Source organism: Pavona decussata, unplaced genomic scaffold (genome assembly GCF_977016875.1).
Source record: "Pavona decussata unplaced genomic scaffold, jaPavDecu1.1 SCAFFOLD_107, whole genome shotgun sequence".
NCBI classification, from domain to species: Eukaryota; Metazoa; Cnidaria; class Anthozoa; order Scleractinia; family Agariciidae; genus Pavona; species Pavona decussata.
In genome coordinates this window covers 280,001-307,407 of record NW_028145521.1, presented here as the reverse complement: position 1 = coordinate 307,407, position 27,407 = coordinate 280,001, and the positions used below count along the sequence as shown (strand labels likewise).

Sequence of the window (27,407 nt, the reverse complement as noted above, 5' to 3'; positions counted from 1 at the left end):
TTATTTTTTTTTAATTACTTTTATTGCATGAATTCAGAAATTTAGCTTAATTTAGTGTTTACAGTCTGCGCTATTACATTCCCACACAAAGTATAGTTTGCGGGAACAGACGCTATTAATAACAAGAGTCTTTTTTCATCCAATTAATTAATTAAGTACAGTACTTAAAGTTCTTTACTTTTATATTACAAATTTACTCGCGTCACATAATAATGTTTTACAGCAAATGCAAACCACTGACAGTGATCACTTATGTATATTGTGATCAATCACAACAAAGTTTAATTGACTGATAGCAAGTGTTCAACATGCTCAAGGAAGTAATGCTGTCAATGGCCTATAATGTTAATATATACAGCTATTTCAAGTCAGAATTATACGATAGAGGAATTAACTACACAAGTAACCTCTGCATGATGATACTGGGTATTTTCTTTATTACAGATTTTGTCCTATTTGGCCCAACTTGTTTATGCTGCTTCCTAACTATACTTTTGCAGTCAATTTTCCTAGCTCCAATTTTAGCAAGCAGTTTGAAGATTAACTCTCCTTACATCCATTTTTATTTAACAGAGTGGCCTTAATTAAATATTATTAACCAATGTCAAAAATCAGCCGTACTCGATATAATAACTTTAAAATGACTTGTTTGGTAAGTAGCCGCGTAGAATCCCCTAAAAATGGCTTCAGCAAAGAAGATAACATATCCTGAGATGCCGTGAACTAACATAAAGGAATCAGTGCAAATAGTTGAACTGAGTTCTTGAAAAGTTTTTAATTATTATCAGTCCATTTCTACCGTTAACCAGCGCCCTCAGCATAACTTCACAAGTGTAAAAGCTATGACAATGACACTTGGAGAATATATAGTATCTCTAAAAACGTTTTCTTCGAGGTTTGCAACGGGAAATGAGCTGTCACATGCATGACCATGAATTAAGTCGACTTCAAAATTAATGCCTTAGATTAAAATTAAAACCTTAGATTTCCGCCCAAAATTGACGCGAAAGTAATCAAAATGGAAAATAGCTAAAATTATATAAAAACAAAAATTTACTGTAGGAAAAATTATTGTTTTTTTTTTTTTATCTTAAAAGAAGAATCGGACTTTTGAAAACTCTGCCGGTCAAACATTGATTGCCTGACCTGACCTCATGTAACATACGAAATCATTCCCAGAAAATTTTAACAAAAAATCAAAACGTTTCGTTTTGTTTGCTCAAATAAAAAATAATAATAATAAAAAAAAAACACTTAAAAATTGAGCGTGGAAAGAAGCACCCCTCTCTACTTTGTCTACCTTAGATAGGGTTACAGTACTCTCGGTGCTCGTTACAATTGTGGTATCATGGTGAATTCCAAGAGTCAATTTGTGGGGCTTGTGCATTTTTTTGTCTATTTGTATACCAGTTTGTACACAGCGCTGTTGATGTTGCGGCGCCATCTTTCATCCCGCAAATTTGCAATTGCCAGGTAAGTGTGACCTTTGTGTTCAAATACTTTAAGGTCAAATGGATATTGAATGGATGTTGAAAGCTCTTGATATTTGATAAACTGTGATCCGAACAAACGATACACAACCGACTTCCCCCCATCATTGTTGTAGTCGGCAACAGCCAGGAACGTTTCACCGCAAATCAAAAATGGTTCCCAGGCGCGGCCTGCGTGAGTAGGAATGGACTGGAACAGAACAAACCGGCTGCCATTCCACTTGTAAATAAAGGAGTCGATATCGGTAGAACTTCCATTCTTCCAATTAGCAAAAGCGAGGAATGTCTCACCATTGTCGCTGAAGGACTTGACATCATGGGCACCATATGTCTGAAGAGACTGCAGTTTGACAAAGCTGTCACCTGACCACTTGTACACAGAGGACTGGACAGAATAATCCTGCTTGCCGCTTCTGCGGTTTGCAAAAACAAGAAAAGTTTCAGTTTTTATTGCAAACGTAGTACTTGCTGTAGCATCCTCGGTTCTTATCCCTTGGAACTTGTTAAACTTGTTTTCGCCCCACTTGTAGATAACTGAGTTTAAACTATGCGTAGTGTCATTATAACTATTCGTGACGACGAGAAACAGGTCCGACAATATTTTAAAGGAGTTAAAACTAGTTGCTCCGAGTGTTGGAATGTTTTGCAGGACGATGAAGTGGGTTCCATTCCACTGATAGATGGCAGAGTTCAACCGATATGTAGTTTTACTCCTGTAATTAGCAACAGCAAGGTAGTGTTTGTCAGCGATCGTAAAATATTCCATGTCGTGTCCTCCTTTGGTGTCTATGGTCTGATAGCGGTAAAACATTCCAGTTGAATCGTCCAGTTTGTAGATGTAAGAGTCTGTGTTGTAACCGTTAATATCATCATAAGCGTTAGTGAAGCCGAGAAACAGACTCCGATCGATACTGAACGGTTCAACGGCGCCAGAACCTTTGGTTGGCAGGTCTTGATATTTTGTGAAGTAGGGCATTCTACCGGAACAATCTTAATAGAAAAACAAACATGCCACTTAACATTAAAAAGGAAATTTTATATAGCATTAATATAAACAGCATATCATTAACTTAAAATGACAAACTTAAGAATGCAATGATTACCACCGACAATTCAATATGATGTTTGAGCAACAGCACTGGCGTTTTCGCTATACGTTGCATTTCCTTGTTATAATTTGTCGTAGTTAATGGTAAATGGCCACGCTTGGGAAAGAGAAACATTTTTAATTTCCAAGGGCAAGGCTCTTGACCCCTATGGGATGAACGGACGAGATGAAGAGTTCGTTCAGGCAAACTTAATGAAGCGAATGGATTTATCCTCTTTAATGAAGAAATAAGCTTATATTTGTAGATTTTTACTCGACGACACCGTCCGGGCAACTTCACAAGAACACAGCGCGATTTACGGACTACCTGCGTGTTGTGTTTGAGAAACTGCTCGATAAAAATAGTTCACCAGTCGGGTTGCGCAATTTAACAAAAGCGCGATTCCAAAACAAAAACAAACGACCGCATTGAATGAAGAGTGGAATTGAGCCTTTAATCTGATTATATCGCTATTTTTATAATTTTTTTAACAGCTTTATTGACCATTACACATGTTACATACAGCAAATTAAACAGCCAGAAAGAAATGGAATATATGTGCAAAGTGATTTAAAGTGATAAGGTCAAAAGGGCAGGTGCGAACGGGACGCAAAAAACCCATGCAAGGCACCTCCCATGATACAAATAATAATTAAAACACGATCAACCAAAGAACGAATTTAAAAGACGCTAAAAAACTAGGGATAGCAGGGGCAGGATCGTACAATTGACCAGGTACAGGAATAGAATATGTCAAAGTGATTCTGCAAAAGGTGAAACATGTGCTCAGTAACAAAGTTGCGGAAGGAAGCAGCAGTTGAAAAACTGGTAGGGGGTAATGAGTGGTAATGGCTTCTGTACACGTTTCTGCTTTCTATGTTTATCAACCAATCATATCTCAATTTTTCATTAGTATCATTTGAAATATTACAACCGGTTTTTTTTTCATTTTTGCACAGCTTTTTCAGCCCCTGAGGAAGGTTGTCTAATCGAAATATTGATGGACGTGGATTGCTTCGCTTTGTGTTTTTCGCTAGCGATTTTCTGTGTGAAATTCAGCTCGGCGCGCAATGCCTTTAGTGTGAACATGGGTCTTAAAAGTGTCGAGCGAACGGTCTGGATGTAATTACGCTGGATGCCCTGAGAAGCATACCGTGTCTAAAAACGGGCTCCGTATCTTTTTACGCGGGATGCCCTCAGGGGCATACCATGTCTATAAACGGTTCGATTTCTTTTTACGCAGGATGCCCTGAGGGGCATAGCGTGTCTTACAACGGGTCGAATTCTTTTCTTCTTTTTTTTTTCTTCGTAGTAGCCACAAATCTGTACGTTAATTTATTCATTAACCTATCCCCTCTCCTACTCGGGAAGATTGTTCTGATTATCTTCAAAAGAAGGAGGTCAATCAAAATCCATTCTTGTCGCTTATATCGCGAGGGAAAGTAACCACTCACCCCTACCTGTGTGACGTCAACGCATCATTTGATTTATTCATTAAAACTGGATTAAATTGTGGCGCCATATTGTTAACATGTTGTGGACTCAAGTGTGCCGTTTTCAAACGGAAATTTGACCATTTTGAAGCGGCAAATCGAAAGAATAACTTCTAAGAAGCACTCGACATCTAAAATGGTGGAAATTGGAGAGTTCCCGGGGAAGTCCCGAACCACGATGGAGACTTAAAAAGAGGTCATTAGAAGCTTACGTTATCGTAATGGAATTTCCAAAATTTTTGGTAACGCGATCTTCGTGACTCAAACTATTCCATTAGCAAGGATAGTTTTATCAATCGGCGAAGCATACAGTTAGAATAAATGAATCAGCCGCAGCATCTCGTGTAAATGCCAGTGTAGGCATCTTGTTTTTTCTTCGTAGTGGTCAAAAATCGGCACATTAATTTATGCATTAAAATATATCCTCCCCTGGTAGGGATGTATTGTTCTGATTGTCTTTGACAGAAGCGGCCCAATCAAAATCTATTATTTAGGCATATATCACGAGAGAGGTGACCCACTTATCCTTTCCTGTGTGACGTCAAATCATCATTTGATTTATTCATTAAGCCTACATTAAATTCTGCCCTCTCCCAGAAAGGATCTATTGTTCTGATTGTCTTCAACAAAAACGACCCAATCAAAATCCATTATTGGCGCGTATATCACGAGGGAGGGGATCCACTCATCTCTACCTGTGTGACGTCAAAGCAAATCATCATTTAGAAGGTTGTTTTCGTTCAATGGCGGCCACATATATAAATTTGATACTCTGATCTGCCGTCTTCAGAAAGAAAACAAACCTTTTTCAAGCGGTAAATCGAAATAACAACTTCTAAGTAGTACTCGACAGTTGAAACGGTAGAAATTGGGAGAGCTCACAGCGAAGAAATTACGCTTTCACAAACAGATCGAATAATTTAACACGAAGGACACCAGATTAGTTCAAGCGGGGGTTATGACGTTATCGCGAAGCTATTTCCGGTATGATTCCCAGTAACACAACGATAAATTGTCACGAAGTCTCCCTGAATAAAACCATTCAATTATTTCAATTGCGAAGGAAGGATAGTTTTTAAAAATCTGCGAAGCATACGATGGGGGTATAAATGGAGCTACATTACATTAGGGGGGCATCTTGTTACGTCGGATGCCCTGAGGGGCATACCGTGTCTAAAAACGGGTCGATTTCTTTTTCTTCGTCGTAGCCACAAAACTGCACATAAATTTATCCATTAAACTCTCCCCTCTCCTAGTAAGGATGTATTCTTCTCATTGGCTCTTCAACAAAAGCAGGCCAATCAAAATCCATTCTTGTCGCGTATATATCGCGAGGGAGGGGACTCACTCACCCCTACTAGTGTGACGTCAAAGCATCATTTGATTTGTTCGCTAATCTCGGATTAAATTTGTGGCGCCATATTGTTAACATGTTTTGGACTTAAGTGTGCCGTTTTCATTCGGACACCTCACCACTTTGAAACGGTAAATCGAAAGAATGACTTTTAAGAAGCACTCGACATCTAAAACGGTGGAAATTAGAGAGTTCCTGGCGAAGGAATCGTATTTTGTTTGACAGTCTTAGAAGCACGATGGCAGAATGAAAAGAGGTCATTGAGAAGCTTACGTTCTCGCAATGGAATTTTCGCAATTTCCGGTCAACCATAAGAAGCGTAACACAGGGGGAAACAGTGTAACGCGGTCTTCGTGACTCAAACTATTCCATTAACAAGGATAGTTTTATCGATTTGCGAAGCATACAGTTGGAATAAATGAACCGGTCACAGCATCACGCGTACATGCCAGTATAGGCATCTTGTTTTTTCATGGTAGCTTCAAATCTGCACATTAATTTATTCATTAAACTCTCCCCTCTCCTAGTAGGGATGTATTGTTCTCATTGTCTTCAACAAAAGCAGGTCAATCAAAATCCATTCTTGTCGCGTATATCGCGAGGTAGGGGACCCACTCACCCCTACCTATGTGACGTCAAAGCATCATTTGATTTATTCATTAAAGTCGGATTAAATTTGTGGCTGCCATATTGTTAACATGTTGTGGACTCAAGTGTTCCGTTTTCTAACGGAAAAGTAACCATTTTGAAGCGATAAATCAAAAGAATATTTTCCAAGAAGCACTCGACATCTAAAACGGTGGAAATTGGAGAGTTCCTGGCGAAGGAATCACGCTTTGTTTGACAGTCTTAGAGCCACAAAGCGCGAAGAAAAGGTCACTGGTAAGCATGACGTTATGAGAAAGTAAATAAACGATAAAATATCCCGCAGTCTTCCTGAACAAAACTATTCAATTCTTTCAATTGCGAAGGGAGGATAGTTGTAAAAATTAAAGGTTTGATTGTCAAGATTTCGTGTTCATGTAGGAAGACTTTTTGTCTGTCTTTAAGTTTTGTCTTCAGCAATAGTATTGTCTTTTGTTTTCTGAGTCAGATATGCAATCTGGCCTGGGTCATGACGTTTTTCCAAAAACAATTCCCGGTATGCTCTCGAATAATCTACAATGATGTAATGCAATAGATGTCTGCCCCTGTCATGATGTTTTCAGAAAGAAATTTCCGGTATGATCTCGAGCATCGTAATGCAATATTTCAATTGGAAAGGGAGAATGGCTTTAAAAATTTGCGGTTTTACTAGATAGTTAAAAAAATCTGCGAAGCATACAATGGGGAATAAATGTGGCTCCGTGTAAATGCCATTAGGGGGCATCTTGTTTATTTTAATGTCTCGGAGTCGGTCATCTAGTCTCCCTCCTGTCTCACCAATGCATAACGTGTATTTTATGCAACTGATAACATTATTAGAGGTGGATATAAAACGAACACTGTTTGTGAAAAGAAAAATGTCAGTTTCAAGGCGGTCGTTCATTGTGTGAATTTTCATCTTATCATGTTTCCAGTTCTGGAGGTCAAGCGTGTCCTGTAAGTACTTATTATGCCTATCACTTACTAGTGTTTTTGCATGGTACCTAGTACAACTCGTATTTTTTTCTATCTCCCTTTTAAACTGTGCTACGTGATCTCACTAAAACGGTGTTCAACTTGAATCTTAATAGTTTTGGTGACAAACTGACAATGATTAAAGGTTTAGTGATCAGTGGCACGAGTTTGGAGTTTTTAAGTTTCCTGTTTTCAACCTGAAGATGTCAATTATGATGAATATTTTAGAATTGGTGGCTACAGCTTGGGTCCGGAAATTTTGTCCACGTTGTGAATGAAAGAGTACGTACTACATCGTGCGGGGGCGTGGTTTTTGAACTCCAAGGTTTATTGTCGGAATTAATGACACTTGTAACTAAACAGATCCCTCTGTTTATATTGCGTTTGAATGAATAAGAGGTTGCCAGAAGATTGCGCCAGTCAGTTTCAGATGTCATTTTGGGTTAACTTGAACAACTTGAATTTCTTCAAAATGGGGTCTCTTGTTCCTCTTTTCTGACCCGGGAAGCGAGTTTAGTTACTCGCCTTTTTTTGACCTTCTGGGTCCAGTTGTTTTAAGCCCGATTAAGCTAATTCTGGATTGACCAGAAGTTTAATTCGAGTTCAATTTCTAATCAATAAGTATATTTCCAAAAAGATTTTTCTCCTTTAGTTTTGGGCGTTTTGATTAGTTTCTGGAAACGTCACAAAGCCCTTCAGTTTTGACATTTTGCTGGTATCATTTTTTGAAGAGTAAAGACTATACAAAGCAGTCGTCAATTTTTTTTTTACAAAGTATCCCTCCTATATACAAAGTGGATTTCCATTCTAGTAAATGTATATTAACTTCAAAGAGAAATAGGCAATAGGTGCTGAAAAATATTTTTGTTAAAAAGTCACATTCATGCAGTCCAAATTTTGTATCCCAACACTGGGTTTGGGTCCTTTCCCACTAGTAGAGGTGACTGATAATCTGCTTCGATTCTAGTTGATTACATTTATAGAAGTGGATTAGCTCGACCCAGGATGTAACGAAGTGGTTTCCTAAGCAAATTGAGTTTGAAAGGTTGTATTGATGTCTAAGAGGCTCTCTCAACCAAAGGGTAAGGGTTTATTTTTGTTTTCCTTGCTGTCGGCTGTCAAGTATTAACTTTATGCTGTGGTAACGCAACATTCATGCTCCAACTGATTCTGTCTTTATAATGTAAAGTCATTTTTACCTACCTTCAAAGCAACTGGTACGTTCAATCTCTGCGGCTATTCTGTCGACTAGGTTCTTAACCTTTTCTTGCTGTTTCTTAACCTCGTCGTTTTGTTTATCAATCGCATCAATGACTTCCTTTTCCGCGGGGCAAACTGCAAGGAATGTTTGTGGTAACACTCTGAATACATTATGTAACCGGCACCACGCAAAAAATATTATTTTAATCAGCACAACTCTGCAGGAAAACTTTCGATAATTATAATTATCATACTGTTGTAATAATTTTGGTTTATCAGAAATAATAGACTAAACAACACATTTCATGTTTGTTTGTTTGTTTAATCCCTGTCTTCATATTCAGCAGTCAATAAACTGTTGCTAAACAGCAACTTTCCACTCCGTGAGTACTCCTAATCACTTCCACATCTTTTTTTTTTTTCCAAATTCCTGTTTGAGAAGCTTCGCAATCAACCAAGTCTGAGTTTCCTTGAGCTATGACGAACAACAAAGCTTGTAAAGGAAAGGAGCTTAAACGTTGAAACTTTTTTCAGGCGAAATAATAGTAGAATTGAACGATTGTCGATACATACGTTCAAAAACGTTCGTCCTCATAACTTTCTTAAACTCATTAATTATTCATGCAGTCAAAAGCCAATAAATGACCTCCATTTCGGTCAGGTGGATGAATCTTGATACCCCAATGAAACACCAGATGAAACACCACCAGGTTTTCATCTGAGATGAAACATGTTTTTCATCTGAGATCAAACATTTGCATTTTAATGAGATTAATTTCTTATTGTTTCATTTGAGAAGACATGTCAAAAACTCGGGCTTCGTGCTTTATCACGGGTTCCAAATACCTCGAAACAGTCTCGGTATTTGGAACCCGTGATAAAGCACTCGCCCTCGTTTTTGACATATTACTTGAAAACGTTGTCTATTCTCACGATGGCATTGTTTTCAAGACGGAATTATAACAGTTATTACAATTCCTTTTGTTTTTCCTTTCTTTTTTAAATTCTATAATTCCAGCAAAGTTTAAATAGCAATAGGCCTTGTAATAAAGTGACACTGTACTCTCGTATCTACGTCTTCTCACTCCTTTAAACTTGTACAACATCTGGTAAAATCCCCTTTTCATGTGTGGGCAATCTCGTGCTCAGAGTACTCAGGCTCTTTGCCCAGCGGTTGGTCACCAGAAGAGACTGGAGAATTCGACAAAATTTATTATTATTATTATTATTTATTTTTGATTGGCTGCCCCGAAACAGCTTGCATTGTTTTACCGCGGAAATCGGCGGTAATAAAATTCCGGTTCCCCGACCATACTCTCTCCTGGTGACCAACCGCTGGGCAAAGAGCCTGAGGACTCTGCATATGAGATTGATGTGTCAGGATTGTGACGCATAGCATAACGGCGCATGCTCTACATTTGTAGCAAAAAGTGTGATTACCGCCAAAATTAATACTTAGTATTTTGCTATTCAGACATGCAGTTCTGTTATTCAGTTCTGGTATTTTGCTATTCAGACATGCAGGTCTGTTATTCAATTCTGGTGTTTTGTTATTCAGACATGCAGTTCTGTTATTCAGTTCTGGTATTTTGCTATTCAGATATGCAGTTCTTTTATTCAGTTTGATACATTTTGCTATTTCAACAGTAAAACCTGCGGTTTTGTGATTGCGTTGAGTCATTTTCATGATGTGCATTTTATTTTGGTGTTTTGATGTGGTAACATGCAGTTCAGCATGGCACTCAGTAACGAGTTTTCGACAATAATTTATTTCCCGCCAAAATGTAAATATTTTAATTTATGCTGTGAGCCCAAGATGGCCGACGAACAGGAAATGATAAGACGTCTTCTAAGTAATTCAGTCAGTGGTATCATTAGTAAATTGACTTCAGAAACACTTACTTTTGATCGAATTGACAGCTTACAGTATCGTGTTGATTGGCTGTATCGCACAACGGTAAGATACCTTGATACTGGAATTATTGACGCGAGAATAGTTCGCTGCCTAAGGTAAGCTAGACAATTTCTGTACGGATCGAGAACTGAGTGGAGGCCTTTCCACATCGTGCCAAGCACAACGAATATGTACTAGTGCAAGAGGAAGACCGGCGTTTGATATACCCAAAGAACAGCTGGAATTTCTTACAGAGAAAAGGTTCACTGCCGAAGAAATGGCTCAACTGTTTGGTGTCAGCAATAGGCCTGCCCCGATTGCGCTGGAAAAATCGCCAAAAAGTGCTCAAAACATAGCAAAAAAGTGCTCAAATTAGTACTCGATATCTATAAAAAGTGCTTGAAATTTCTCTCTCCTTATGGCACATCGATGGCAGCCACAAGTTAATCAGGTAATTACACTGTAAAATTTTTGGTTAACTTCTCCCCGCGTGACCGGGACTTTGAGCAGAAGGGAAGCTAGAGTCGGCTTTTGTTTTGACAGAAACCTTACTGAATATGAATATATGTAAAATATATTTTGAACTGCTGATGAAAGATTAAATGGAAGAAAGATCCTCGTAGTTAGTGCGCAACTTAAGCAGTTGCTAAAAGAAAGCTTGAAAAAAAATTCAGGCTTGAACGGGATTCGAACCCATGACCTCTGCGATGCCGGTGTAGTGCTCTAGCCAACTGGGAGCTGGTCATATTGTGAGTTCGTAATATAACCGTGAAGGATAAATAAATTAATATGAATACATGTGACATATATTTTGAACTGCAGATAAAAGATCAAATAGAAGAAAGATCCTCCCAGTGAGTACGGAACTTAAGCAGTTGCGAAAAGAAACTTCAAAATATTAAAAAAAAAATCAGGCTTTCTTTTGCAACTGTTTAAGTTGCGTACTAGCTGCGAGGATCTTCCTTCCATTTAATCTTTCATCCGCAGTTCAAAATATATTTTACATATATTCATATTCAGTAAGGTTTCTGTCAAAACAAAAGTCGACTCCAGCTTCCCTTCTCAAAGGCCCGGTCACGCGGGGAGAAGTAAACCAAAGATCTTACAGTGTAATTACCTGATTAACTTGTGGTTGCCATCGATGTGCCATAAGAAAAGAGGGCCTTCAACATAATAACGTCTTCTTTGTATTAACCTTAACTCCAATGCACGTAGAAGTACACCTTCAGGGTTTACTCGACGCATGCACTCCCGAATCCTCGATTGCTAATTCTGAAACCACGGCCCAATAACAGTCCACTCATTCGTTTGCAACCAACGTTGGGAAAGTCGGACGTATTACATCTCCAACTATTGAATCTAATTCAGCATCTGACAAGTGAGCGTAGTTTCCTCTTAGACTTACGCCTTTCAACCGTACGTTTGCTGACACCAAACAGTTGAGCCATTTCTTCAGCAGTGAACCTTTTCTCTGTAAGAAATTTCAGCTGTTCTTTGGGTATATCAAACACCGGTCTTCCTCTTGCACCAGTACATATTTGTTGTGCTGTGCACGATGTGAAAAGGCCTCCACTTTTCGATCCGTTCAGAAATTCTCTAGCTTCTCTTATTTCGCGTCAATAATTCCAGTATCAAGGTATCTTACCGTTGTGTAATTAACAGCCAATCAACACGATACTGTAAGCTGTCGATTCGATCTAAAATAAGTGTTTCTTGAAGTCAATTTACTAATGATACCACTGACTGACTTACTTAGAAGACGTCTTATCATTTCCTGTTCGTCGGCCATTTTGGACTCACAGCATAAATTAAAATATTTACATTTTGGCGGGAAATAAATTATTGTGTCGAAAACTCGTTACTGAGTGCCATGCTGAACTGCATGTTACCACATCAAAACACCTCAAGCAGTTTAAGGCCTGGGTTAAGGGCTTTTAAGAGGAATAATGGTTTATTCTAGGTAGCTTTAACAAATTCAATGGCACTGAACTGAAATTTGGAAGATAAAAAGATCTTATCTTTCTGAAAATTTCTAAGCACAATAAGTAGTGTTATAGATCACGTGACATGTCACGTGATCGTTTTTGTGAAAAAAGCAAAGATTTGACAGGTAGGCGACGGTTTTAAGAAAAAACATCAAACAAAAACGCGTTTCTAATAAAGATTAAATATCTACATCGTTTCACGTTTGGAATAATCGTCCATTGTTCTCCAGAAAAAAATTATCAGGACAAAGGTCATTTTTTAGTCCACAATTCAACCTTTGATTGTTAATTTCTCCAATTTAAAAACTTAAGGACAGTCATTCCAAACGTAGAAAGTTAAATATTTATAATCTGCTTCGGAAACACTAATTCAGTTATCTATATAAAGAAAATTCGCCACCATATCGCTGATTTACAAAAGTTTCATTTTTTGGTCACGTGATGTGTCACGTGATCAAAACTATACGTTAAGGCACAAGAAAACATCAAGTTTAATATTCAGGGAAAATTTCATCCTGTTCTAGGCAGACAAACCGAAGGTCTAGGGGATCATTAATAATTTGTGAACACCCTTCAAAACTGCTTGAGACCAAAATAAAATGCACATCATGAAAATGACATAACGCAATCACAAAACTGCAGGTTTCACTGTTGAAATAGCAAAATATCAGAACTGAATAACAGAACTGCATATCTGAATAGCAAAATACCAGAACTGAATAACAGAACTGCATATCTGAATAGCAAAATACCAGAACTGAATAACAGAACTGCATATCTGAATAACAAAATACCAGAACTGAATAACAGAACTGCATATCTGAATAGCAAAATACCAGAACTGAATAACAGAACTGCATGTCTGAATAACAAAATACCAGAACTGAATAACAGAACTGCTTGTCTGAATAGCAGAATATAAGAACTGAATAACAGAACTGCATGTCTGAATAGCAGAATACCAGAACTGAATAACAGAACTGCATGTCTGAATAGCAGAATATAAGAACTGAATAACAGAACTGCTTGTCTGAATAGCAGAATACAAGAACTGAATAACAGAACTGCTTGTCTGAATAGCAGAATACCAGAACTGAATAACAGAACTGCATATCTGAATAGCAGAATATAAGAACTGAATAACAGAACTGCTTGTCTGAATAGCAGAATATAAGAACTGAATAACAGAACTGCTTGTCTGAATAGCAGAATATAAGAACTGAATAACAGAACTGCTTGTCTGAATAGCAGAATACAAGAACTGAATAACAGAACTGCTTGTCTGAATAGCAGAATATAAGAACTGAATAACAGAACTGCTTGTCTGAATAGCAGAATACAAGAACTGAATAACAGAACTGCATGTCTGAATAGCAGAATACCAGAACTGAATAACAGAACTGCATGTCTGAATAGCAAAATACCAGAACTGAATAACAGACCGGCATGTCTGAATAGCAAAATACAAGAACTGAATAACAGAACTGCATGCCTAAAGAACAACATACCAGAACTGAATAATAGAACTGCATGTCTGAATAGCAAAATACCAGAACTGAATAACAGAGCTGCATCTCTAAATAACAAAATACCAGAACGGAGTCTCAATAGCAAAATACCAAGTATTAATTTTGGGCGGTAATTACACTTCATAACGTTTTGCCCAAGATGGATTTTCAAGATAAATTTTATCGCAATAAATGTCGGTAATATTTCACCTTCCGTATATCCAGAAAAAGAAAATAAACGGTTTTAAGTTTATGGGAAAAACAAAGACGCCGCTAATATAAGTTTTGTGCGTTGACAATGTTAGCCAAAGTGTGCGCGCTGTATCACGCGTATAAGTTAGTTGTACGGGTCACATTGCCGAGAAAAATTTTTCACAAAACTTTGAACAGAGAGACAACACTATTAAAAAGCTGTGTGTGTCTATGAAAACGTGTCGCAGTTTAATCAACGTACAGTTTAAACCGATATGAGAAACCACTTTCTCAAAATGACAGAAGTGTCAAGATAGATTTTGCTACGAGCATGCAAAGCAAAGTTCTGAAAAGTTATGTGCACGTGCCATTCTATTGGCCAATCAGATTGGAAGAACATGACTTACATGTTTTCTTTGAAAACAAAGCATCTGGGTACGAGATTAGTGACGCCCATTTTCTCTCGCTGTGAAAACTTTTGCGTTCAAGCGAAAACGAGTGAGCACCTAAGACTCAATACTTATGAAGTTAAATTAAAGACAAACTAAGGAAACTATTCGGTGAATTCGAATCAATAAAAATAATTTCGTGCAAACAAAGTTGGGAGTGTTTTATTTTAAAAAGAAATTTAAGTGTGTTTATGTTTTAAGTACGAGAGGTTTTGAAGTGAATGTTTTCAGCTGACAGAAAGTTATTGCTACACGCTCTTAAAGCGTAGGTTTAATTGCCTTCCACTGTTTTAAATAATTAAAAAACGCGTAAACGACTTTAAATTCGAGCGAAGGAAGTCTTCTTATTGGTTTAGTGAAAGGAGTGGAATTGAATGACCACATCTGGCAAAGAGATGTTTGTGAGGAAGAGGGTAACACGGCTTGTTTTCTTCTACGGAAATGCGTGGAATAAATTGTCTGTGAAAATCGGGTACATATCCGTCATTTTCAAATAAATTTCAAACCTAACAAACAATCGTGGTATTTGTAATAAACGGACGAGACGTATTAATGCCCTATTTACCCGGCGTTTATTTGAACATTTACTAAAGGCATTGAATTAAATCCAGGAAATTGGGTTGTTAAAATGTTTGCAATAATGTAGTTCTTTTCCACAAAAAATTAACGCTAACTAAATGTGGTTTTTGTCTCTGTAACTCCAAAAAAGTTTGGTGTAAATTGAATTTTCGGTTGAAGTATATATATATGGTTGTTACAGCAACAGGAGTCGAACCTATTTACTGAGCTACAAGGGAGTCGTCAGAGCTAGGCCATTAAACTGCGTACTACGTATTTCTACCCTCTTTCAGTTCACAACAAAACTTCTCTCCACTCTCCGTCTAAAATATCAGCTTAGGGTAAAAAACCTTTACTCTCTGCGCCCACTCTTGGTAGAACTCTGATCACTAGCTAAGCTTATGAAATGATGAATATTTACCTCCAGACTCCACGGAGTGTTTTGCCATCACCGCCACATGGAACACTGTGATGACGAAGACAAGGAACATAGTTTTTTCAAAAGCCATCTTGATTCTAGCGAATAAAAGAAAAACCCCACGGTTCAATTATACATTTGTTACTGTAGACTACAAGCAAGTCTTTATTTTTCTGAAGGACTGTAAAGCAGGTGAACCTCGCGAGCAAGCGGATAAATTTTTGCGCTCACTCGTGAGGTTCGCCAGCTTTACTCCCTGGCTAAGAAAATAAGGAACTTCTCATAGTCTAGTTACTGATTCGTATTGTGTAATTTGGCAGTGGTGAAAGATTGATATAAACGACTCCAATGTGAACTGTTCTCTCCTTTTTTTTTGCCAGAAATACAAGCAGTTTTAGTTGCACGTATCGATGCGTTATCTTAGTGAAGAAAAATGTTGACAGGCTAACGAAAGAAAAAAAAAAGAAAAGGAATGCTAGAAAGGAAAAGAAAAAGAAAGAAAACAACACGGAAACAAGACAAAGATCAGTTTTCTACTCTGTAGAACATACCTCAAGTTTGCAAACGTACGTTGTGTTAATCCTGATCAGATGTCTTTTTTCAACTGGCTTTGTGTAGCTCACAGTAGTTATATATGTTAAAATATAAGCCCTGTTAGTGCATGCCTAGGTAAGTACTAAAGTAAATCATTAATATTTAAACTGCGGTGTAAGTGCCTACTTGTAGGTAATTCAAACTGTCTAGTTAAGTGCATAGGTAAATCATTAATATTTAAACTACCTACGTAAGTTCCTAGGTAGATCATTAATATTTAAACTGCAATGTAAGTGCCCAGGTAAATTAAACTGTCTGGGTAAGTGCCTAGGTAAATCATTAATATTCAAACTGCCTTGGTAAATTGATAATGTACAAACTCCCTAAGTATAGCGTAAGTGCCTCTTTTTTTTTCAATATAATCACCTGACGCACATTTCGCAAGCATTACTATCTCTGAGTCATGTCTTGCTTAATACGTTTGTTGTTATTACCTGTAAATTAATACAAGATGGTTTAAAACATTCAAGTCCCATTGAAAAAAGAGTTGCGTGTTCCCTTTCATGCACCATAACCCAGGTTATTGTGTTATTTCAGTTAAGCTTTGTTGGCGATTAAACAGTTCTGTAAATAAACAAAATAGTCTTTTGTTGTCTTTGTTTAATACAGTGCTCCGAATGAAAATATTCCAGCTGCTAAATTGTTGCATGTCAATAACGACGCACACTCAACACACACACAAAGATTTTAGTAATAATTATTTGTTAAATTGTTAAAAAATTCAAGTACAAAACAAAGTTTTTACCCATGTAGGTTTGGTTTCCGCGAATTCGCCGTGATCTTTTCGGTGGACGATCATGATCATCCGAGTATAATTTAAACCGAATTCGGGGAAGTATTTTTCTTTTCGGTGTAAGTGAGGGTACTGTGGGAGGGGGTGTTAAGGTGGATGGGATGAGGGAAGTGAGGCTTCCGCGGGAGTTGTTTGTGTTGCCATTGGTCAGTCTTATGCAGCCGTCGCCTGGTGTAGTCATTGGCGTTTAGATAGCGGTCTCCTGTACAGTCACTGGTTTTTGAATGAGCGGCGGAACATCACAGAAGTCCTGGAGATTGTTACAAATTACTCTGTGTTCTTTAGAGTAATGTGAATTTGATTTTCTGGATCTGTAATTCAACTGTTTCCGTAGACGTCAAATACTTGTTTTGCAGCTGCATGTTATGCTTTGTTCTTTCATAGTCTCCGAGGTATGATCACGAAAGACGACCTAATTCATAGAATCGAGCAATTTCCGCATTGCTGCATGGAATTACTGGGGGAGTCATAAGGTTCTATTGCTTGAGATACTGCACTTGTTGCTGCGAGATATTTTCCGTTACCCCTATGTTATCAAATATTTCTTCGCCAGGTATTTAATATGTTCTTTCGTAGCCTACAGTTATCTTGAGTGGTGGTTTTTAGATCAACGAGGAGATAACTAAAGGGTCTCTGTACTACCTGCTCATAGCGATTGATAAAGAAATCAGCGTGCCCAGGATACGTTTATCCGCTTAGGTTGCGATGGTGGGATCCTCTTGTAAACAGGTTGACGATTCGCTTGTCTTTTCCGAAATCAGCTACCTGGTCATTGAAGAGAAACAAAATGGCTTTCCGCTTCGCCACGTTCACGTTAGATGTAATTGTTTCGAGAAAGGAGGCGGCTGTTACAAAAACTACAAAAGTTGACAACAAAGTTTAGTTTGACAGAACTTAATGGTGGTTTATTAAATCTTTGGTAATCTTGGTATTGGCCGATCTTGCACCTACCTATCGCATCACACTCTTTGCTTTTTAGTTACTGCGCAATCAATGATTGCATTTCAGAGCACATGTATACGTACTGAAGTTGCAATTTTCAATAAAACAGACTTTTAAAATACTTCAACTTAATTAAGTTCAAATTAAGATTGTTTAATTTTGAATTTAATTTTATTTGCGAAAATCAGATGAAATCTATCCGAAGCACGTTATCTCTATTTAAGTGTAATGCACATTAATTCATGGTGAAGAAATGTGGGCACACACACTTTTTTTGCACAAGTTGCTAGTGTGTCTACAGACAGCCCAAAATCCGTCTTATAGATCACAATGGAGGGCGCAGAACGGTAAAATAACGGTATGCAACGAAAGGTACACACATTTTTTTTTAATTACTTTTATTGGATGAATTGAGAAATTTAGCTTAATTTAGTGTTTACAGTCTGCGCCCTTACATTTCCACACAAAGTATAGTTTGCATGCAGGAACAGACGCTATTAATAACAAGAGCCTTTTTTCACCCAATTAGTTAAGTACAGTGCTTAAAGTTCTGTACAGGCCCGCAAATGATCCTCGGACCGGAAATGATCCCCAAATTGAACCGCAAATGATCCCCGGACGGGAAATGATCCCCAGATTGGACCGCAAATGATCCCCGATCGCCTCACCATAAATGTAAAATGGAATGAACTCAAATTTGGACAGTGATTTTCAACTTTATACAAAGCTTTTTTTTTCTTAATAACACCAGTCGTTATATTTAAAAATTTTAGTCAGTTATATTAAACTATCTGCATGCAAATTTCACAACTTTAAAAATTATAATGTAGCAGCTCAGTGCAGCAGAACAATTTAGTTATAAACTGGAACATACATGCCTGTGTACATAATTTACGTACACCATTACAACGCCTAAAATGTGTACGAATTGTACGAAATTCGTCATCAGTTTTCAAATAGAGCGAACAATACGAAACAAATTTTGACAGTGCAACTCAAAAATACTTAACTGGAACAGGCCAACTTACTCGAATGGGAAAGCCTCTTCAGAGAGTACCACAATTTCGCACGCACTGATGTAGTGAGCTTTCCCCGAAGTAACCCAGCCACTCCCATCCCAAACACATTCACTTTAGAGAATTCGCGAATCATAGTGGGTGGAAGACGCACCTTCGGCGGATGTCCATTACCCGCGAGTGAGGTGACTTTGTTGCCTTATCAGGTCTGGTGAACATTTTCGATATTCCGTTTGCTGCGATGTCTAGCTAAGGAGAGAAGGCTTACCTATAATCTACTCAAGTAACCATAGACAATAAGAAGCCGGTTTCGACAGCATTCCTTTGGTGAGACATGAAGCCCATCAAAGCAACTTCCATAGCCTTCAGCAAATGGACGCAAAAATAAAAGATGTACTCGAAGAATTAAAATTGAAGTATGGAGAAGGGCGAATTTTGCCTAAAATGCGGAAAAAAATTGACAGCTATTCCCAAGGCGTCTATGAGGGGGACAATGGTCTTCTGCAGGTCTATGCCGACGACAGTGTGTTTTGTAAAAAAAAAAATTAAAGAAGGACTGGGAGTCCAGTCAGTGGCAAAACGAAAACGAAAGACAAAATCAACATATTACACGATAACGTATTGGACGACCGAGGCTAAAACCCCCGATTAAGAACAAAGGCGACGATAGTGGGCGAGATTTGACCGCCATCTGAAGCGCATTGACCGATTCTCCTTCCTTTTTCGAAAAAAAAAATCAAGTGAAAGTCTTAACTGACCCGCTTTTTAATTTTTTAATTTGGAAGAGTTTCGTACAATTCTTGCACATTTTTAGGCATTGTAATGGTATAAGTAAATCATATACATGCATGTTACAGTTTATAGGTCTGTTGTACTGTGCTGCTATATTATTGAAGTTGCTGAAGTTACTGTGTTGCTGATTTTTGAAGTTGTGAAATTTGCCTGCAAATAGTTTAAATATCACGACTGGTGTTATTAAAAAAAATATGAATTCCATAAAGTTGAAATCCATTGTCCAAATTTAAGTCCATTCCTTTCAATATTTATGGTGAGGCGATCGGGGATCATTTGCGGTCCAATCTGGGGATCATTTCCCGTCCGGGGATCATTTGCGGTTCAATTTGGGGATCATTTCCGGTCCGGGGATCATTTGCGGGCCTGTACAGTACTTTGTGTATTTGTAAGTAACGTTAATAGTGCACAGTATTGAAAATGTCATGTCCTGTTTGCACATAAAGATTGTTAAAAATAAAAAAAATAAAAAAACAAACAAACAAAGCTTGTAAAGGAAACGAGCTTAAACGTTGAAACTTTTTCAGGCAAAATAATAGCAGAATTGAACGATTGTTGATACATATGTTCAAAAACACGTGTCCTCATAACTTGAAAATTTATTACAATTATCGAAATTCCTTTTGTTTTTCCCTTTCTTTTTCAAATTCTGTAATTCCAGCAGCAAAGTGAGTCTCTCCTGGCGACCAACCGCTGTGCAAAGAGCCTGGGGACTCTGCATACGAGATTGATGTGTCAGGAATGTGACACATAGCATAACTGCGCATGCTCAACATGCTCACTTATTGGCCAAGATGGATTTTCAAGATAAATTTTATCGCCATAAATGTCGGTAATATTTCACCTTCAGTTTCCAGAAAAGGAACATCAACGATTTCAAGATTCTGGGAAAAACAAAGACGCCGCCAATGTACGTTTTGTACGTTGACAATGGTAGCGAAAGTGTGCGCGTTGAATCGCGCTTATAAGTTAGTTGTACGGGCCACATTGCCAAGGAAAACTTAGAAGAGAGAGACAACACTATTAAAAAGCTGTATGTTTATGAAAACTTGTCATAGTTTAATCAACGTAACGTTTAAACTGATATGAGAAACCACTTTCGAAAAATGACAGAAGTGTCAAGATATATTTTTCTACGAGCATGCAAAGCAAAGATCTGAAAAGTCTGCGCACGTTCCATTTCCATTGGCCAATCAGATTGAAGAACGTGGCTGCTTTTTCCAGATGTTTTCTTCGAAAAGAAAACTTCTAGATACGAGATTAGAGACGCCCATTTGCACCCGCTGTTGTTCCTCAGTCAAATTCCACCGAAAACTTTTGCGTTCAAGCCAAAACGAATGAACACCTAAGACTCAATACTTATGAAGTTAAATTAAAGACAAACTAATGAAACTATTCGGTTAGATAAGTAAAAATCGTTACGTGAAAACAAAGTTGGAAGTTTTATTTTAAAGGGAGATTTCAGTGCAGAAGAAGAGATTTGTTAAACAATTTAACTATAAAACATTGCGATAATGTTGAAAACTTGAAAAAATTTAAAACCATCTTGCTTTAAAAGTTTAAAAAGCGACGACATTCCGACCTTTGCTCAACGTCATTATCAAGTCAGGTGATGAGCGAAATGAAAACGAATATAAATGTAAAAGAATTCCTTAGAGACAAATAAAAGCGAAAATATGTGATCATAATGAAGTATTCGCACGCAGAGTCATGTAAAGAGTTTGGCGGGAATAGAGTCTTTCTGAGTATTTAACTCAGGGTTCAATATTTAAGTGTCTTTATGTTTTTAGTACGAGAGGTTTTTAAGTGAATGTTTTCAGCTGACAAAACACGCTCTTACAGCGTAGGTTAAATTGTTTTCCATTATTTTAAATAATTTTTTAAACAAAACTTTCCACCTTTATCCTTCAGCTCGATAAAAAGCATTTGTTTTAGAGGTATCACGCGAAGAGGACTTTAAAATCGAGCGAAGATGGTCTTTCCAGACTTTGATAGATAAAAGGTGATTGGTTAAGCGAAAGGAGCGGAATGACCACATCTAGAAAGGAGATGTTTGTGAGGAAGATGGTAACACGGCTTTTTTTGTTTTACGTGAAATGAGTGAAGTAAATTATCTATGAAAATCAGGTACACAACCGTCATTTCCAAATAGATTTCAAACCTAACAATCAGTTGTGGTATTTAGAGTAAACGGGCGAGACGTTTATTTTAATTTATGCCCTTCTACTCAAGCAGTTTAAGGCCTGGGTCAAGGGCTTTTAAGAGGAAAAATGGTTTATTCTAGATAACTTTAACAAATTCAATGGCACTGAACTGAAATTTGGAAGATAAAAAGATCTCATTATTCTGAAAATTTTTAAGCATAATAAGTAGTGCTATAGATCACGTGACATGTCACGTGATCATTTTTGTGAAAAAAGCAAAGATTTGACTGGTAGGCGACGGTTTTAAGAGATAACATCAAACAAAAACGCGTTTCTAATAAAGATTAAATATCTCCATAGCTTCACGTTTGGAATGATCGTCCATTGTTTTCCAGAAAAAAATTATCAGGGCAAAGGTCATTTTTTAGTCCACAATTCAACCTTTGATCGTTAATTTCTCCAATTTAAAAACTTACGGACAGTCATTCCAAACGTAGAAAGTTAAATATTTAAAATCTGCTTCGGAAACACTAATTCAGTTATCTTTATAAAGAAAATTCGCCGCCATATCGCCGATTTACGAAATTCTCATTTTTTGGTCACGTGATGTGTCACGTGATCAATATTATACGTTAAGGCAAAAGAAAACATTAAGTTTAATATTCAGGGAAAATTTCATCTTGTTCTAGGCAGACAAACCGAAGATATAGAGGAACATTCATAATTTCTGAACACCCTTCAAACCCAGGCCTTAAACTGCTTGAGTACGCGGCGTTTTTTTTTTTTTAAACGTCAAATGGCGTGAAATTAATCAAGGAAATTGGGTTACTGAATATTGCAGTTCTTTTCCATAAAAAAAATAAATAAATAAAATAAAACTGACGCAGTGCGGTTTTTGTCTCTTTAGCTCCAGAAAGATTTGGCGTCAATTAATCGTTCGGCTAAAATATATATGGTTGTTACAGTAACTTCTACTCTTAAAATTCAATGACACAGTGACACAGTCATACTCGGGGAAAGGAACTCCGAGTGTTCCTAACAGGAGTCGAACCTATACACTGAGCTATAGAGGATTCGTGGGAGCTAGGCCATTCAGTAAACTGGGTACTAGGTATTTCTACTCTTTCAGCTCACAACAAAACTTCTTTCCACTCTCCGTCTCAAAGGTCACCTTTGGGTAAAAAAGCTTAACATTCTGCACCCACTCTCGGGGAACTCTGATCATTAGCTTAGGTTATGAAAGTAAAGATGGCAAGCCATTGAATTATCTTTGGGCAAAATTATACCAGATTTGAGTGTCCGGACAAATATTCGCAAAATATTTCTCCTTGTAAGTAAAAAAATCCATTTTTTATGTTTTCTTAGTTACTTGGATGAAAACGTTTCGCACCTTCCTCCGGTGTTTCGCTTGTTATTATTTCGAGGGAAATAAGATTTGTGCCTAAACAAAAATTGATTCTCGTAAGCTACATGTATTTTCATATTTTCCTGTACTTTTTAATAATCTTTTAAGGAAACAGTTTGCGCTTTCCCAAGGTACTTTACTTTTTTGACAGTTTGTCGGTTTTCTTGGCTTTTTGGTGATTATTATGAATATTTACCTCCAGACTTCATGGAATGTTTTGCCATCACCGCCACATGAAACACTGTGATGACGAAGACAAGAAACATTGTTTTTTCAAAAGCCATCTTAATTCTAGCGAATAAAAGAAAAACCCCAGGGATTAGTTATACAATTGTTACTGTAGACTATATGCATTGCCTTTTTTTCTCTTACGGACAGTAACGTTGGCGAGCCTCGCGAGCAAGGGAAGCAATTTTCTTCGCTCACTCGCGAGGTTCGCCAGCTTTACTGTGCGTAAGAAAAATAGGCTAGGCAACTGATCGTAGTCTAGTTATTGGTTCGTATTGAGTAAATTACTAGTGGTGAAACGATATAAACGAGTTGAATGTGAATTATTTTCTCCTTTTTTGCCAGACTGAATACAAGTCGCTTTAATTGCATGTATCTATGCGTTACCTTTGTCAGAAAATGATGTTGACAGGTTAACGACAAAAAAAAAAAAAAAAACAAAACAAAAAAAAAAAAAAAAAGGAAAGAAAAGAAAGGTAAAGAAAAAAAAAAGAAGGAAAAAACAACATGCAAACAAGACAAAGATCAATTTTCTATTTTGTAGAACATACCTCAAGTTTGAAAACGTTGTATTCGGATCGAAATGTCCTTGTTGAACTGGGTGTGTTAAGCGCACAGTAGTTATATATGTTAAAAGATAAGCTCCGTTAGTGCCTAGGTAAGTGCCTAGGTAAATTATTAATATTCAAACTGTCTTGGTAAGTGCCAAAGTAAATCATTAATATTCAAACTGCCTAGGTAAGTGCCTTGGTAATTCAAACTGTCTTGGTAAGTGCTTAGGTAAATCATTCAGTAATGGTAACTCATTAATAGATTTAAAAGATTTCAGTGTAAGTTGAAAACATGGCTGCAATCTACTTATCTTTGAAACTGGCAACACTCTTGTAATAATCGGACTGCAGCGGCTGTCTTCTTCACAATTTTTTGCAAGTCTTATTTGAAACCATGTATCATGTAACTTTCTAAAACGGTGTTTTATTATTATTTTATCGTCAAACACCTTTTCACTTCTTGTTTATTGGCGTTGTTATAAATTTATATATACCTCCCTTGATTCATGCTTTTATACTAATAGTTGGGGCCGTTTCATAGCTTGTACAGGTAAATCTACGATTTGTTAAGCGGCATTCGCGGTTAAGATTTCGTTGGTAGCTAGAGCTAAACAATATATCATTCCAAAGACTTCATTAATCTAATGAATCGTGGTTTTTGTCTGTTTAACCTCAGAAAGATTTGGCGTCAATTAATTGTTCGGCTGAAAATATATATGGTTGTTACAGCAACTTCTACTCTAAGAATTCAGTGAGCGACACAGTCATACCCAAGAAAAGGAAGTCCGAGTGTTCCTGACAGGAGTTGAACCTATGAGCTGAGCTATAGAGGATTCGTGGCAGCTAGGCCATAAACTGGGTACTAGGTCTTTCAGCTCACAACGGAACTTCTTTCCACTCTCCGTCTCAAAGGCCACCTTAGGGTAAAAAAAGGTTTACGGTCTGCACCCACTCTCTCATTTTTTTGGATTATCATTATTTTTTATTAGCTTTACGTGACACACCGTAGTAAACACAGCTTACGCTACATGCGATAAATTACACAGTTCTTACTATGTTTACAATAAATGTTTACTTTACTTGCAGTACTAACAATTACACAACTTACAATACTTGCATTATGTACAAAGCACTACAACGCTATCTTGCATTACACTGCACTATCTCACTGACATTTACTTACCTACATTACATTATTTACTATATATTACAATGCGGTGAAGTACAAATAAACATTACGCTGAAGTTTGTTACTAATTACATGATTTACAATAACGCAATACAACCATGTCGGAACATAGAACAAAGGTTGGCAATAGACAGGTGCAAAGAAGATAGACAAGGAGAGAAAAGAAAAAAAAATACACATTGCAAATGCAGAGAGTGGTCCACTTAGCTCAGTTGTATTTTCTACAGTTTGAGTTTTTAATGGCCAATTGTTTTTCGCATTTGATTTTACTTTCCAGTAAGGCAAGAAAGACCTTTAAGCTCGGAGACTGATTGATTTCTTGCGACAAATATATGGTATTTAGCAATAAGAAGATAATGATTTAACGCGTAAAGGCTCTTAGATTCTGGTTTTTAGCCATAAAGGATTTCAGAGTAGTTGAGATTAATGTTTTCTGAACGCTTTATATTTCACCACGTTATAGCTTCTTTCCAAAAGGATTCAACTACAGGGCACTCAAGAAACATGAACAAGATTTTCATTTTGGAAGAGGCAATGCTCGCATTGTGGTGTTTCTTTTTTGCACTGCATTCACTCTCGGGAGACCTCTGATCACTAGCAAGGCATATGAAAGTAAAATGGGTTAGCCATTTAAAAAATCTTTGGGCAAAATTATACCAGATTCGAGTGTCTAGACTAATATGCGTAATATATTTCTCCTTGTAAGTAAAAGAAAATTATCCATTTTTTATGTTTTCTCAGTTACTTGGATGAAAACACTTCGCACCTTCTTTCGGTGTCTCGCTAGTTATTATTTTGAGGGAAAAAAGATTTTAAAACTTTTGATAAATATGTCCCCCTCCCCTAAAAAATCGATTCTCGCAAACTACATGCATTTTCATATTTGCCCATATTTTTAACCATTTTTATGGGAACAGTTTGCGCTTTTCTAAGGTACTTTACTTTTAAAGTTTCTCGGTTTTCTTGGCTTCTTGTTGATTATTATGAATATTTACCTCCAGACTTCATGGACTGTTTTGCCATCACCGTCACATGAAACACTGTGATGATGAAGACAAGAAACCTTGTTTTTACAAAAGCCATCTTGATTCTAATGAATAAATGAAAACCCCAGGGATTAGTTATACAATTGTTACTGTAGACTAAATGCAGTGCCTTTTTTCTCTTACGGAGAGGAAAGCTGGCGAGCCTCGCGGGCAAGGGAAGCAATTTTCGCGCCCACTCGTGAGGTTCACCAGCTTTACTGTCCCTAAGAAAAATAGGCAACTGCTCGTAGTCTAGTTATTGGTTCGTAATAAATAAATTACCAGTGGTGAAACGATATAAATGAGTCCAATGTGAATTATTTTCTCCTTTTTTTGCCAGAAATACAAGCTGCTTTATTTGCACGTATCGATGCGTTATTTTTGTGAGAAAATAATGTTGACTGGTTATCAAAATAACAAGGAGAGAAAAGAAAGGAACACACCTCAAATTTGCAAACGTTGTATTCTGATCAGATGTCCTTCTTTAACTGGGTGTGTGTAGCGCACAATAGTTATATAATTAAAAATAAAACATAAGCCCCATTACTGCCTAGGTAAGTGCTTTAGTAATTCAAACTGTCTAGGTAAGTGGCTAGGTAAATCATTAATATTCAAACTGCCAAGGTAATTGAGTGCCTAGGTAATTTAAGCTGATCAGATGTCCTTCTTTAAGTGGGTGTGTGTAGTTATATATGTTAAAAGATAAGCCCCATTAGTTCCTAGGTAAGTGCTTAGGTAATTCAAACTGTCTAGGTAAGTGGCTAGGTCGATCATTTATATTCAAACTGCAAGGTAAGTGCCTAGGTAATTCAAACTGTCTTGGTAAGTGCCTAGGTCAATCATTAATGGTAACTCATTAATAGATTTAAAAGATTTCAGTATTCGTTGAAAAAATGGCTGTTGTGTGGTTCGAGAATTATTTATTTTAACGACCTTTCTCTTTCCTTCTCACTGAACATCATTGAAAATTCTAAGAAGGTGGGGGGGGGGGGGGGGGGGAGGGGGAGGGGGACACCACACAGCACCTAAACCACTGGGTATTTTTTATCTTTCCATTAAAAAAAGGCTTGTGGTCCACAACCTGCTATCTTTGAAACTGGTAACACTCTTGTAACATTCGGACTGCAGCAGTCTTATTGGAAACCCAGTTTCATGTAATTTTCTAAGACAGTGTATTGTTATTATTATTATTATTATTATTATTATTATTATTATTATTATTATTACTATTATTATTATTATTATTATTATATCACCAAACACCTTTTCATTTCTTGTTTACTGACGTTGTTATAAATTTATATATACCTTCCTTAATTCATGCTTTTATACCAATAGTTGGGGCCGTTTAATAGCTTGTACAGGTGAATCTAAAATTTATTAAGGGGCTTTCTCGGTTAAAATTTTGTTGGTGTTGTAATACTAGATGCGTGCAGAATGTGTGAACCACTCGGAATAATTAAGCTATGAATAATGCGTGCAGAATGTGTGAACCGCTAG

The 27,407-nt window shown here is 37.1% G+C and overlaps 1 protein-coding gene across 3 annotated transcripts; it reads right to left on the bottom strand.

Annotated features, from left to right (window-relative positions):
- On the bottom strand, positions 1–23,201 carry LOC146470977 (uncharacterized). 3 transcript variants are annotated; one of them, XM_085121278.1, is made up of 4 exons: positions 15,780–15,834; positions 15,232–15,326; positions 8,228–8,359; positions 1–2,480 (listed from the first exon to the last, which is right to left on the bottom strand). In XM_085121278.1, exons 2-4 carry the CDS (start codon positions 15,317–15,319, stop codon positions 1,396–1,398), a joined length of 1,305 nt encoding a protein of 434 aa, XP_084977404.1. In that variant the 5' UTR covers positions 15,320–15,326; positions 15,780–15,834; the 3' UTR covers positions 1–1,395. The 3 variants fall into 3 exon arrangements, with proteins under 3 accessions (XP_084977404.1, XP_084977406.1, XP_084977405.1); XM_085121280.1 differs by having other exon boundaries at positions 15,232–15,276; positions 15,780–15,820; XM_085121279.1 differs by lacking the exons at positions 15,232–15,326; positions 15,780–15,834 and adding an exon at positions 23,111–23,201.
- Positions 23,202–27,407: the final 4,206 nt, after the last annotated feature.

Excerpts from the sequence above, each read along its gene's own strand:
- LOC146470977 (XM_085121279.1), bottom strand. The coding sequence starts at position 23,198 with ATGGCTTTTGAAAAAACAATGTTTCTTGTCTTCGTCATCACAGTGTTT. Across the intron at positions 8,360-23,110 it reads ACATTCCATGAAGTCTGGAG|TTTGCCCCGCGGAAAAGGAA; the intron begins GTAAATATTCAT and ends CATTCCTTGCAG. Across the intron at positions 2,481-8,227 it reads ACGTACCAGTTGCTTTGAAG|ATTGTTCCGGTAGAATGCCC; the intron begins GTAGGTAAAAAT and ends TTTTCTATTAAG.